Genomic DNA, 15470 nt, shown 5'->3' with positions numbered 1-15470 from the left:
AAAAAAAAAAAAAAAAAAAAAAAAAAAAAAAAAAAAAAAAAGAAAGAAAGAAAAACAATTAAAAAAAGAAAATAAAGAAAAAATATAAAAATATATATATATATATATTAGATAAACTAGTTAAAAACGTTAAAAAAGGGTAAAAGTTAAAAAAATTTAGCAGAAGGGAAAAAAATTGAAAAAGAAAAAAAAAATTAAATTAACTGCAAGGCTAAAGAATCATGGGGAGAAAGCCATGAGTTCCGTGCTTTACTTTCTCCTCCTCTGGAATTCCGCTGCTCTCCTTGGTATTGAAACTTCACTCCTTGGTGGGTGAACTTGGTCCTGACTGGATTTCTTGTGTTCTTCTGGGGGAGGGGCCTGTTGTAGTGATTCTCAAGTGTCTTTGCCCCAGGCGGAGTTGCACTGCCCTTACCAGCGGCCGGGCTGAGTAATCCGCTCGGGTTTGCTTTCGGGAGCTTTTGTTCCCTGAGCGCTTTCCATAGAGTTCCAGAGGACGGGAATGAAAATGGCGGCCTCCCAGTCTCTGGCCCAGAGGAGTCGAGAGCCGGGGGCCCCACTCCTCAGTGCGCCCTCAGAGAACAACGCCCAGTTACTCCCATCACCCTGGCCTCCAGCTGCACCGAGCTGACCGAGCCTGCGAGCGGTTCAAGGTAACCCCAAGCTTAGAGCTCACTCCTCGGCTCTGTCTCTGTAGCCGGCTTCCCCGTTCTAATACCTGTAAGCTCTGCGACACTCAGACACCTCCGATCCTTCTGTGACCCTGCGGGACCTGAGGCCACGCTGACCCCGCGTGGGCTTCACCCCGGTTAAGCCTCTGGAGCGATGTCCCTCAGCGGAACAGACTTTTAAAAGTCCCGATTTTGTGCTCCGTTGCTCCGCCGCTTGCCGGGAGCCGGCCCCTCCCCCCGGGGTCTATCTTCCCGTCGCTTTGGATTCACTTCTCCGCCAGTCCTACCTTTCAGAAAGTGGTTGATTTTCTGTTTCTAGAATTGCTGTTCTTCTTCTCTTCGATCTCCCGTTGGATTTGTAGGTGTTTGCAATCTTTAGATAAGCTATCTAGCTGATCTCCCGCAACCTGAAGTAGTCTCAGCCTGCTACTTCTCCACCATCTTGACTCCCCCCCCCCCAAACTGATATGATTCTTAACAAAAAGTTGCTTTATTTTGTAGTAATATGTACTCTATTGGCACCAGCAACAACTGAGAAGTAAAGTGTCTTTATTGATACTGAGTGGGATTTTCAAAACATCTACACAAGACTATGATGATCTAACACATTTGGAACTTATGACCTTTCCCACTCATTTTGTCAAAAATAAAAGCGATTTTAAGAGGTAAATGTACATTTCTCCTGTATCAACACTGGTTATTGTTCTGGGACATACATATAATCTAAGCAATATTGTAATTAAAAAACAGGAGATATCCTATGAGAAAACATAAACCAGAGTAATCCTCTGCATGGTATGCTACATCACCTTTTAATGCAAAGGACCTGATAAATTTACATGTATGTCTTAATCCATGATCGAAATAATGGGAAAGAACAGAATAATGCCTAGCTAGATCTATTTCCTATGGTTTTTAATAGCTTATGGTAGAGGGACTCCTGGGTGGCTCAGTAAGTTAAGTGTCTGCCTTCAGGTCAGGTCATGATCATAAGGTCCTGGGATTGAGTCCCCAGATCGGGCTCCTTGTTAAGCAGGTAGTCTGCTTCTCCCCCTACCTGCTGCTCTCCCTCTGGTTGTGCTCTCTTTCTCTGACAAATAAGTAAAATATTAAAAGAAAAGAAAAGAAAAGCTTATGGTAGAAAGTAATACTTGCTAATTTAAAACTCCTATCACATTTTGTTTTAGTTATTTAAGTTTTAAGATTCTGAAATTTTTAGTTTAACATTAGTACCCAAAAAAGAAACAAGAAAATTAACAACAAAAAATAACTCTACCCTCATGTCACTTCCAAAAGATATTAGGCAAAATGATGCATTGCTGCATAATTTAGAAAAGGTGCCACTAATTTCTTAAAAGTAGATAAGATCTCAGAACAAGATAGTTTGGAAAATTACTCCAAATTACTAGTGCTAGTAATAAAAAAGGCTCAAACCACCTTAAAATCTTTGGACTCCCCTCAAGGACTTACGCTTAATTTTTTTCACAGCTTTAATGTACTGTCCACGAAGTTCTTCCAAGGCCCTCCCATTGCACAGCAGGCAAGCATTTTCAATGGCCCCTTCTGACAACGACCTAAAAATGAACAAAACATTACATACAGAGATTGTTAAGTAAAAATATCTAGCTATCTATATATTCCAGTAATATCTCACTGAGATGTGCAAAAAAAAATTATATATCAGGATCTTTATTATATTGTTATTTAAAATAGGAAAAAAAATAAAAACAAATGTTAGGGTTACTTAAATAAATGATAAATCCACATAATGAAAATATATGCAGCTACTAAAAAGCACATTATAGGAGAATATTTAATGATATGGAAATGTTTATCTTATACCATCATATTAATAAAAGCTTACAAAATAGCTTACATGACAATCTCAGTTTTAAAAACATGCACATATGAGTATAAAGGGGCTTAAATGATAAAAAACAAGAGGTTAACAGAGGGTACCTACTAGATATAAAGTTTTGGTAGTTTTTTTTTTTTTATACTTCTTGCCACATAACAATAACAAGTTTTATACTCTTGGTATGACTATTATTAATTTAAACAGTATTACAAAGTAAAAAAAATACTTAGAAATAAAGTTTCTTTAAAATAGTAAAAGTTGGGCACCTGGTGGCTCAGCTGGTTAACTAACTAAACTCTTGATTTTGGCTCAGGTCATGATCTCGGGGTTGTGACATCAGGCCCTGAGTGGGCTCTGTGCTGGGTGTGGAGCCTGCTTAAAATTCTCTCTCCCTCCTCTTCCCCCTACTCACAAATGTTCTCTCTCTCTCAAAAAAATAAACAAAAATAAATTCAAAAATAAAAATAAGGGGCACCTGGGTGGCTCAGTTGGTTAAGCATCTGCCTTCAGCTCCTGATCCCAGGCTCCTGGGATCAAGTCCCGTATTGGGCTCCTTGTTCAGCAGTGAGCCTGCTTCTCCCTCTGCCTGCCTCTGTCTCTCTGACAATAAAATCTTAAAAAAATAAAAATAATAAAATAAATAAATAAAAATAAAATAAAATAGTAAAAGTCTACCTTGGTGGTATTTTATGAAGTGTTTTAAGTTCATCCAATTTACTCTTCATGTCATTGTTTTCTTCTAGTAATTCTTCAACAACTTTACTATTCTCTTCTAAAAAAAGAAAATTAATGGTATATTGGTCAGTCGATCTTTTTTTCCCCTCAGTCTTCCTCTCCCTGAAATTCCCAGTGCAAATGTTTATAGAGGAGATTGTGGAACTGGCAGTTGCACCCTGTGTCATTCATTTCCTGATAAGTCCTCATCTGACCAGTCCCTGTTCCAGTTTCTTAGCACTTAAAATCTGTGTTATATCCACATCCTGCTATGGGTTACATACTGCCCTGTAATAGGTCTCCAACTGTTTGATAGGCATCTATTTTGTTTCCCAGCTAGACTGAAGCTCTGTTGAAACATACTGGGTCTTCTACTTTCATCTTGCTCCTGGATCTATGCTCATATATATGCTCATATATACAATCATTGAACAAGCACTGCTATACAAAATAAAAAGAAAAGTAATATTAAGTAGGTACCACTTTCACAATTAAGTAAGATTTTCAATTCTTTGAACTTCTAAAAAGAGGATGAGGAGACCAATGGATCTCATATGGAATGGAGGATAAAGCATGAATTTCAGAGTGAGAGAGACATAGGTTTAAATCTTAGCTCTGCATCTTTACCAGTTAAATCAACTTAGGCAAATCACTTATGCTACTTATGCTTTCTGAACCTGAGTTTTTTCATATGTTAAATGGCAATAGTATTACTTACCTTTAAGATAATAGAAATAAAATCCTAAGTGCACAGCACCTTACACAAAGTTTGGCAATACCAGGGTTTAATAAATATGAACAGGATACATCATGTTTCCTACCATGCCACTCTCTCAACATACTCTGTAAGTTGGGTAATAAACCATTCTACTCCTCCTAGTGATTGATATAACTTGTATATTTTTAAATCACTCACTCTTACTCTACCACTTTTCAATAAATGCTACCAGAAGAAAATGGAATTTAAGAAAAGAGCAACCATAATAGCAAAAATATTATCAACTAAGGGATGTACATTAAGACAAACACTGAAATCAAACTATCAGATGACTTAATTCTGACCCTGACCCGTTTTATCAGCCCATTGTTTTGAGCTAGGTCCCAACTTCTTGGATTATTTCTAAGTCTCTGGATTACATAAAACAGCTTCAAAAAGCACTGTGCAGAATAACTATGATTACAATGTATGGTGCTGCATACGATTTACAAATACTCTTATCCAGCTGCCTTTGTCATTTTATTATGTAAAACACATATTCTTGATTTCCATCAAATTCTTCAAGAGCTACAAATAGCTCATTTACTCTTCTGGCCTCTATCAAAGAGCTAAGCCAACACCATGAGAATTACAGTTGTTAAAATTTTTATCTCAAAGTTCTTAAAATCCTGTCTTGTCTTAAAGTAAGGATTATCTGTCTCTAACAGACTTGGTAAGTGGTGGGGGGGAGTGAAGCAGGTGGCTCCTCTAAGCCAACATTATTTCCCGAGTGTACTAAGTGCCAGGCCAGGACTTGATCCTTGTCATCTAATCAAAGCAACACTCCAAAGGACAATACAGACAAAAATTAATTACAAGCATGATATAATGTAAGAAAAATCATTGGAGCTGCAGGTAATGTCTAAGACAAGAAGCTAACCAAGTCTGGGGTGGTCAGGAAAGCCTTCCTGAGGAAGCCATGCACTGGGGAGGGAGGAGTGGGAGTTAGCCAGGCAATGCAATCAGGGTGAGAAGGCATGTTTTTGGTAAGTGGAGATGAAAACAGACAAGAGAAAAGAGACGGAAATCCATGATTTGGCCCAATGAGAGAATAAATGGGATGGGGCAAGACACGGCGAAGGGCCTGGCAGAGGCCGAATCATGAAAGGCTTCTTTGATGATGTTAAATAAAGTGTGTGTATTTCCTACTGAGGACCAGCTAAGCCACAGGACTTTAAACAAGAGAGTGCCATGATCCGATTTACTTTTTTAAAAGGTCACTGGAGCTGCCTGATGGGGAATGGCTTGTAGGGGCAAGATTAGAAGCAGAAAAGGGAAGGAGGTGACTGGTGTCCAGGCAAGCAATCAAGTTAAACTGTAGGAAAAAAAAGTGAACCTATCCGTCTGGTTTTTTTCTGGATCACACAATTATTTGCGACCCTTGCATTCAATCCTCATTCATTCAAACATTTATTGTCTATTATCGCCAGGCATGTAATGGGCATCATGACTATAATGATGAACAAGATACAACATATTCCTTTTTCTCAGGGAATGCATAGGTTGGAAAGGGTATCAGGCAAGTAACCAAAAAAATTAAATTCAGAATGGTAAGAGAGTAGGATCCCAGAGTGCTATGGGGCCACACAGAAGTAGCCCGAATAACCCAGATGGGAAAATCAAGAAGGGCTCTGCAGATAAGGCATCTTTCTCAGCTGAACCTTAAAGGATGAGGAAGAGTTAGGCCAAATGAGAATGAAAGGATAAGGTGTAGGATAGTGTGACAACACTGTATGCAAGGTCCAGCAGTACAATTCCTGCCCCACTCAGCAATCTGAGTACTACTTCAAATGCACACAGGAGAGCACAGGAGAGCACAGGAGAGAAGTGACTAGTAAAGCAGCTCAGTAGCTTCCCTGGTGCAGAAGGGCTAGAGGAGATACTGGAAGCTATCCCTTCCAGATAATCTCCCTGAGAGCACTGTGAAGAATGGACTAGAAGGAGGTCAGACCAGGCCCATAGGTCTTTGTGCACATCTTTCCCCTCTGCCTAGAATGCTGTGCTCATTGGCAAACGCCTTCATCTTTCCAGGCCTAGCCAAGCCCTCCTTAACTCAAATAGGAGGAAGAGTTCACTCACATCCTTTCTGCCAAGTTTACACAAGCATACCGCCAGGAGCACTCGGCCCTGCAATTATTTATTAGACAGTTTTTCAGTCTCCTCACTTGATGATAAGCTTCTTGAAGGAAGGAAACAAGAGTCTTGTGCATCTACAGCAGAACTGGAATTCCATCAGATGTCTTCACTGCTGTGAAGGGCCTAGAACACTGCCTGACACATACTGGACTCAATATCTATTCAATCCAAAAAGGAAGAAAGGAATGTGACCTTTTAATTAGAGCTCCAGTTTTCCTCTTTGTAGTTCAGGATAATAATTTGGTCAGTAAAAACAAGGTCCAAATTAGTTTACATTAATCCTCAAAGAGAATCGGGGCCTACATTAACTAAAATGTCACATTTGAACATTTCAAGGATCAAGGAGATTTATACCAGTAGTAGTGCTACTTTAAATGCTAACCTCCAATTTTTTCCACTACAGCTTTGTGCTTCCTTTCTAAATGCTGAAGATGCCTACAGCATTTCTCCAGTTTTCTTTTCAGATCTTGACATTCCTGCTTTGCCTTTTCAAGTTCTTGGAAGCAGTGTCCACAGCATGAATCTTTAGTTTCAAGGATCTTTTTCTTATCTGCAAAAATTAAATGACAGCAAACTTTTATATCAGTTTAGATTAAGAACTAAAAAAGAAGGGAAGGAATAAAGGAACTAACAAAGGAACTAAGGAACGAAAGAAGGAAGGAAACCAGGGGACAAGACTAAAGAAAGGCAACAGTGCAACTGAAAAGAATGCGATGCTTAAGAGAGAGACCTGGGTTTAGATCTTCTTTATACTATTTATTGGCAGTGTGGCTCAGAGCATACTATGTAATGTGAGACCTCATTTTTTAACATGTAAAATTAAATAATACCATCTATTTTAAAAATTGCTAGGAAACAATGTTCAGCTCTTGGTATTGAATACCATTCCTCACTAAAAGGAACCACGAATCTTCAAGAAACGCCTAGCTCCAGTACTGGGACAGGGGTATATACAAGATGAATGCCAGAAAGAAATTCCTGAAAAATACAGGAATGTCACAAGGAAAAAGGAGCCAGTTTGAAAGGGCTCCAGTAGCTGAATATGGGGCAATCTGAACATTAAGTATACTACTGAAGTATAAAATATTCAAAAAAAATCCATGAGCCATACCAATAATGAGATAGATGGATAGATAGGTAAGTAGGTGAAGTTGATAGGTAAGTAGGTAGATGAACTGATGGACACATTGATAAATAAACAAAAAGACAGACCAATAAATAAGTACACAAACTAAGAGGAGGGTTCACGATTATAGCAACATTTCAAGTGCCAACTAGTAAAAGTGGAGGGAAGTCTAGAGCCAGAAAAATTGTAATATTGCAACCACCACAGTGAAGACTGAATCAGACAAGCATCATCAATGATTGCTAAAAAGAAGGGAAATATTTAATAAGAAGGACATTTTCATGGTCTTAGAAGTGTCTCCCCACAGATTACTTATTAGTTGTGAGGTGGGAGGAACCCATTTAAGAAAATGGACCACACTGTGACCAGGTGTTCAAATGAACGTCACCAGTAAGACAAATGGGCACTGTGCACCTCCGCATGTGATAAGACATCACCCATGCAGCGTTCCAGGCAAGGAAACACAGCTTGAATCTAACTGTGAAGAAACATCAGACAAACTCAAAATGAGGAAAGTTCTTCCAAAAGCCGGAGGTGGGGGTGGGGCAGTGGGGAATAAGTCTTTCAAAAACGTCAATGTCATAAAAGTCAAAAAGAGACTGTGGAAATATTCTAGACTAAAGGAGACTAAAGAAAGACGACATCTAAAGGTAGTACCTGACCCTGGACAGATTCCTGTACTGCAGGGGGAAAAATAATGAAAGACATTATTGCATCAGTTGACAAAATTAGAATCCAAACAGGTCGATACAATATTTATCAAATGCTTAATTTACTATACTAAGGTATAAAAGAAAAAAATTCCTATTTTTTGAAAATACACACTGAAGTATTTAGGGTTAAAAGGGCACAATGAATATAACATCCTCAAATGGTTCAGGAGAGGAAATGAAATGTTCACATACACATAAGCACAGAAAAACATAAAATTGTATACAACATTATTAACAAATGTGTCTAGGTAAAGGATAGATGAGTGCTACTTGTAACTATTTTTACTTTTGTAACTTTTCTGTAAGTTTAAAATTGTCTCCAAATGAAAAAAAATATTTAAAACTATCAAGAGGTACAAATGCATAAAAGTTGTGTGGCACAGTACCTGGCAGAGAATAGCATACAGTATGTAACAGCTATTGCTATTAGTAATATACAGAATTTGTAAAATTTAAATTATATGCAAAAATAGATTATTACTATTAACATAATTGATATAATAAAGTAGGAACACAAACTGGCATAGATCAAAAGCCCATACCCAAAAACTTAATGTAAAATCATTGGTTCAGCAAAATTATTCTTAGCTCTTTCCTGACTTTAGTTTCCTTTGAATGGTGCCATTTATGTCCATGAGCATCAAAGAATTAATGAAGCATCACACTGGTATCATACACAGCCATTTATATTTTTCATTTAAGATACTGTGGTAAAACTAGAAACCAGGCAAATGCCCACTAACAAGAGACTAAACTATAGTATATTCATGGAATGGACTAGTACACAGCAACTAGAACTACATGTGTTAACATAGACAAATACCAGAAGCTGGCTGGTAAGTGGGGAAAAGCAGGTTACAAAGACTACAATGAATATTAAATCATTTTTAAAATGTTAGAAGACAAAACAATAGCTTTTGCAGGATACCTGTATTTGGTCAAAATACAAAGAAAATCAAGAGAATAGTTTTTAAAAATCAGAACATTTGTTACCCTGGATTGTAAGGAAGTTACAGGGATGGAACTGTGGTCAAACACAGAGGGGTCTTCAACAGTACTGGTGACGCTCTAGTTCTTAAGTCAAAGAATGGGCTCCTGGTTGGTAGGCTTCCAAACTTACATGTCCATCACATATTTTCTTTGCATGTACCAAGTATTTCATAACATCTAACTTACTTTAAAAAATGATAAGATATTAGGAGACTATAATCAAATGGTTAACAATGGTACTCTCTGGTGGTAATATTATAAAGGACTAGAGCACTTAATAAATATTTTGGATTATTTAGTCTTTTCTAATGAATTGGTTAATGTGTTTGGTTTTAGGGAAAAAAGACTAAAGAAAGAAAAATTTTTTTGTTGTTTGTTTTGTCTTAAGTAAAAACAAATTCCTTTCATATTGATAGGGCTTCCCAAAGCCAAATAATATGTAAAACTTGTTGCTACCCATTTCATAAATTACAAAAAAAAAAAAAAAAAAAACCAGATCTACAATGACACTGAAAAGTAAGAAACAAAATACAAATTAAGGTAGTATTCCCATATACCTAATGAACAATAAGATCCTCTCAGCTACTCAGAATCTAGGAGTTAGGAAAAAGGGCTTATGGATGGTCAGGAAAATAACGGTCAACCTACTTCTTAGGGAAGGCAGAGGCTCTCGAAAGTTCTGATAACATTACTTACGAAATTAGAAACGGCGGCAACTAAGGTTATTAGCCTGGCACACAGGAGTTATTCTGGAAATTCACAGTTCTTTTCCAGGTTGCAATAGAGGCAGCAGGTAACAAACAGAAAGAGTGGGTACGTGTGTGTTTGTGGAGGGCAGAAGCGATCTGTGAGAGATCTGTATTTTGAAAAGGAGTAGCACTAATAAAGGCTATGGCAGTTCCTAGATGAGAATTCTCAGTGATTAGGCAACATAAGCCCAATCAATATTCCTCAGTGAGGTCTGAGTATGCCAAGGAGCTTCAGGACAATACAGTAATTCTTTTTCATAATGACAACTGTAAGTCATTATGGAAACATTAAGCTATTAATTTACCAAGTATTCAAGGACACAGTCACTCGTGTATTGGCGAGGAAAAGATGAAACACTGCTCCAGCTCTCAAGAAACTCACAAACCAGGAAATACCTCTTCAGAAAGATTTCCATTAAAAAATGGTTGAAATAAGCTTCAATAATGTGAACAAAAAGGTCCCAGTTATTTGGCAATTCTTTTATATGAAACCCACGATTTCCCAATAAAGCCAGGGAATAAAAACATGACTGTTCTATTAAAATTCTCATTCTTCTCCTTATAATAAGAACTACTTATGAATGGCAGGAAGACCATGAAAAAAATAGAATTAAGAGGGTCTAAAGCATCCCCGTCTCCTAAATGCAAAATGAAATCCAGGGAGAAGACACAGATTAGGTAGGAGTAATATTACCTACCACTTGTTCACTCATAAAAGCTGCATGCATCTTTGACTTCCTTTTACCCTCAAAGCAACCCTCTGCAACTGTATGAATGTAACAAAGACCAGTAGGAATAAAATCCCCATTACCAGCTTCTGCTTCTGTTTTTTGCAAGGCCACGGCCTGAGCACAGCATCCAAAAGTAGATGCAGGAAGGACTGCCAGGACTCTGGGGTCTCCTCTACCAGTGACCTCTGTGGCAGGATCCTTAGAGATCTTGGCCATATTTCTCTGAAAGAGAGTATCTTCACAGTTAATGCATGTAAAAATCTTTACACAATTCTCTATTTAAAATGCTCATATTAAAAACATAAAAAGAAAACACTGCCTGAAAAAAATCTTGCTTAAACCATCACCAGTATTTTTGTTAGGGTGTTTCAGGAATACTGTCATTACTATGAACTAGTCTACCATGACCATAATTTTCAAATTAGAACATTATCTGACAGAAGTCTGGTGGGCCAACTATGAGACAGATAGGAGATACAGTTTGCACACATATATACGAATTTAAGATATTTTAATGGTTTATGTGGTCAAATCACAATTGTTCTTAGAAATCTAGAATATTAAAAAAAAAAAAGAAATCTAGAATATTTTCACTGCAGCAGAGGTCAAACTCAAACTATATCAAACTTTTGTCTCCCACAAATTTAAAGTTTCATTTATATAGTATGTTACATTTCTAAATACTTTAATATTTACTGTCAACTTAGAAGGAAGTTCTGTTGAATTCCAAAGTTAGAGAAACTGAAGCTAACCTAAACATTTTGCACAAAACTATTTCTTCACTAACATTTATTGAACACTTTTGGTGTTCTAGTCCCTGTCATGGCAATACAGCTACTAAAACCATTAATGGTGAAACATTGTTTTAAGGCAGTGTTTTCAGATTCTAGATGACTACTAAATCCCAAAGGAACAGAACAGGTGATCTTGAAAAAGCTACCTTGTTTAATTACTTAAAACTGACATATCAGCTTGATTCTAGAAGCCTTGGTTTTGATTATAAGAAACCCATTTAACCGGCTGTTGGAAAACCTACTTACAATGTGCATCAGAAGCAGATGTCAGCAGTTACATAGAAAATGCAAACTCTAGGCAATCAAGGGGATATGAGGCAGAGGCCAAAAGGAGTAATGAAAGTTTAACAGTAAGGTAGCCAATGTTTCCAGATTTTACTTAAAAATGGAGAAAAGCCAAGATGACAAAAATAGCAGAAGCAGCAACTTTCTTGTCTTAGTTTTAACTTGATATTGTTGGTAAGGAAAGACACAACAAGCATCCTTAAATTTGTTCGAAAATTCTGTTCCAATTGATATTTTTGCTTTTTTCGTTTTTTTTTTTTTTTCCCCCATCATGGCCAGTTGTATTAATGTACTCCAATAAGGCATTAATTTTCTTGGAAACTTCATTTTTTAACTGACTGCATCCTGTCCATTTTAAAAAACTTTTGATCATCTAAGTTATTTTAAACAAGGACTTGTTTTTTTATATGTACTGATTATTTTTTCCTGGTTTAATTTTCACAAACAGTTCTAAAAATGACAAATTTAATAAACTATGATTCATATTTCTTCATATTAATAGCACTTATACTGCAAACTTACAATCACTGGTTACAATCATTGCTTTACCTTAAGGTCCTGAGCTGGGATAGATCTCGAACAGCAGACAATCAAGTATTCTTCTATGACAAATGCCAGAGGAGGCATTTCAAAGCCCCCTTTTTTTCAGGAATAGAATCTGATCCCACCCAACAAAAGCCACAAAAGTCTAAGTTCTTAACCAAATTACATGATTCTGTCTCCACAGGCATGTGAGCAACATTAAGTCATCCAAATGATCTTAACACTGCTAGCACAATCAGAAACCCTATACAGAGACCCCAGAATTGAGTGTATATTGATAGAAGAAAGGTGTTATATTTTCCTGATCTTTGTAGCAGAGATTGCCTTTTCAGGAAAGTAAACGAGAAAGCATGTAACAAGATTTTCCCATCTCTACTCACCCTTAACACTCGCTCTAAGTAATTCTTAGTTATTTTTCCAAAATTTTCAATTAAGTATTACAAGTATTATTCATGGGAAGTGATCTTGCCTAGTTATTTTTACATTGAAAACAACTCTTAACTGGTTGCTTTCACATCTCTGCGAAATCAGAATAATAGTATCAACTGGGGTGAACTGGGATGGAGTAAACTGATCTTTCAGGTAACTTTTGGGGATAAAATTCTGTACTATCTCAAACACAAGAGGCAGAAAGTCCAAGCCGTGTCATTTATACCCTACAAAACCCAAGGAATTAGACCAGAGATTTATACTTTCTTTTTCAGATAAGCAGTTACGCAGGTAGTTACACAGGTGATTACACTGGCAGTTACCAGTTACGCAGGTAACAGAGTAGTTATCCTCAAGTGTAGGACTGGAACTCGGATTTTTTTTCCCAGCTTGTAACTTTCCAGTAAGTATTACTATCAAATGTTCAATCCTGCCTTGAAAATCATTAATCATGGTATCTTAATGAAACTTAACTCTTAGGTCTGTTCTCAAAACTTATAGTATCGGCATTTTTTTCTACCTCTAATTCCAAATGTTGAAATTGGCTACATATCATTCTAGACTTTTCATGCATATCTCCTTTAATCATCAGATCTTTCACCAAAACTAAAAGCTAGTTATCAGAGACTACTTAGACAACTAAAAGAATATCATTAACTCATTCTACATGCACAGATATAGTAGAGCAACAAAACTGGGCTTCAGAGTTTTGTATGAGTGAGCCATACTTCTAACTGCTTGTTCTACAACATTTTTTGTACTCGGTTGGCATTTTTTTGCCTTTGTGACATAAATTCCTTGAGGGCAAGAAATAGGCTTCCAAACTCTTTAGACGCTCTTAAGAAACCCTAGTTTAATATGATGCATATTTCTTGAAGTGGTCATGCCCAAGAAACAAAAATAGGAATGAGAGTTAATTCAGTTTCTCAAAGCTCAGGCCCTTACAAAGAACAGCATATATTTTTTAGGAAAAAGAGGTCTACAGCCTAAAAGCTCTGCCTCATATTTGTGGCACCACGAAGAAGCAAAGCTTTTTGGCAAAAAGAAATGAAATCCTCTGGATTCACTACAAAAAGTTGTTAAGCCACTGCTAAAAACTCAAGTTTCATGTCTACTAAACTGTAAAATGAAGAAAGGAAAAAAGACCATATTCAACTTCTACAATCATCTTTGATATTTATTAATAGTGCTTTTCATTTATCAGGAACATACCTTTTCCCACTCGGAGTTGGCATTTTCGATAGCTAGGGAGAGGAGATCTCGAAAAGCTTTCTGTATGCAGGCCTTTAGTTTTTCAAAATATTGGGCAGACACCCATTTTGAAGAACAAGTTGACACGAGTTCCAAGAGTTGCTTGTTCTCTGAATCACTGACATGTTCCTTTTGGGTGTCCTTCAGGAGAAATTCAAGTACAGTGAGGATGTCTTCCTCATACTGATAGATTTCCAGTTGGATCCTCCTGGCTTCCTGCGCTGCCCATTCCCTACGACTCTGGTCTAGACATGTTTGCAATTCTGTCTCCTTCTGAAGAAGTAGTTCAGTTTTCTGTTTCACAAAGTCTTCTTTGGCTGCTGCAAGCACCTCATTAATTTTATTTCGATGATCATCTAAAAATTGCCGGTAATCTTGTTCATTTTGTTCTTGAATTTTGTGGATTTCTTCTTGCTTTTCTTTGTTCCATTCACTCCGGGCCTTCGCCAGCTCAGCCCTGACAACCACAGGGACTTCCTCATTCTTTAACTCAAGCTCCCTCTGGAGAGAATGAATCTTCTCTTCCAATTCTTTTCCAGGTATTCCACTTTTTTTCATATTTTCAAGCTCGTTTTTCCATTTCTCTTTAGCTTCAGAAATAGCAAATGATACCTAAAAGACATAACAATACACATTTAAAATTCTTTGTGATCTCATTAATTAAAAAATTACAGTAACTTTTGGGATAACACATTGTTCCTAAAATAAACCTATATACTATAACCAAAGATCCCTTCCTTATTTTTTTTTAAAGACTTAATTTATTTATTTGAGAGAGAATGAGCAGGGGGAGGAAGAGAGGGAAAAGCAGAAGCAGACTCCCCGCTGATCAGGGACCCCCCCCCCCCAATGCGGAGCTCCATCCCAGGACCCAGGATCATGACCCAAGCCCAAGGCAGACGCTTAAGCGACTGAACCACCTAGGTGCCCCCCTTCATTTTAAATGACCTAATATTTTTGTCTTATGCGATCTTAAAAACACCAGTTTCTTGAAGGAGAACTAGAAATTTAAACTGACCCCAAATATATGTAATTATACAATTACCCAAAATTAACTTCTGAAAAAAATTCCTATTAGTCTTATACAAATGTAGCCTCAAATTTTACCTATGTCCATGGCAAATATCTTCTCACATAAAGCAAAAGCAGCCTCATGAAGAAATCTATAGCACATACCTGCATAACTTGCAGACAAATATAACTGTATTTTAACGGAAGCACAGTGGTTAGCAGAGTTCATTAAACGACAATACCAGACAGAAAAAGTAATTTTACTCATTAATCTAATTTTCTGAAAGAATAAGAAGAGTAGCAGATCACAGACAGTAGTAGTACATAACCAAGAAGTCCTAGGGAACCAAAAAACCAAAGCTTGGCTCTAAACCCACCTCTGGCTGCCGAGAGCTGCCTAGCACAGTGCTTAACAGGACAGGCTCTGGGGACACACTACGTAGGAAACTGACCAGCCATGGGATCAAGGGCCCCATCCTCAATTTCCTTGAGCCTTAGGGTCCTCAACTATAAAATGGGGACCATTACAATGCTTACCTGATAGAATTTTGTTAGGAATAAATGGCAAAGAAAAAAATCCATTTAAAGCCTTTAGTCTAGAACCTGGCAGATAAGGACTTAATAAATGTTATGTCGTTCTTACTTTTGGCTGCATGGCCTTAGAAAAGTCACTTAATCTATTTTGTATATAATATGAGATTGTGCAGATCAG

General features: G+C 37.2%; 1 protein-coding gene across 3 annotated transcripts in view; it reads right to left on the bottom strand.

Moving 5' to 3' along the window:
• Window positions 1-15470, bottom strand: part of CEP152 (centrosomal protein 152) — a 95104-nt gene that overhangs the window by 13043 nt on the left and 66591 nt on the right. For 2 of the 3 annotated variants that reach the window (XM_032856554.1, XM_032856555.1), the window contains exons 20-24: window positions 13709-14359; window positions 10526-10667; window positions 6519-6686; window positions 3205-3301; window positions 2142-2245 (exon numbers count right to left, since the gene is read on the bottom strand). In XM_032856554.1, coding sequence (XP_032712445.1) covers window positions 2142-2245; window positions 3205-3301; window positions 6519-6686; window positions 10526-10667; window positions 13709-14359 — 1162 coding nt within the window. The remainder of the gene's footprint in view (window positions 1-2141; window positions 2246-3204; window positions 3302-6518; window positions 6687-10525; window positions 10668-13708; window positions 14360-15470) is intronic. The other variant, XM_032856556.1, reaches the window with a different exon arrangement.

Source organism: Lontra canadensis, unplaced genomic scaffold, assembly GCF_010015895.1.
Source record: "Lontra canadensis isolate GAN:19392208 unplaced genomic scaffold, GSC_riverotter_1.0 scaffold12, whole genome shotgun sequence".
Lineage (NCBI taxonomy): Eukaryota > Metazoa > Chordata > Mammalia > Carnivora > Mustelidae > Lontra > Lontra canadensis.
The sequence above is the reverse complement of the archived record's forward strand: the minus strand, read 5'-3'. Positions and strand labels throughout refer to the sequence as shown.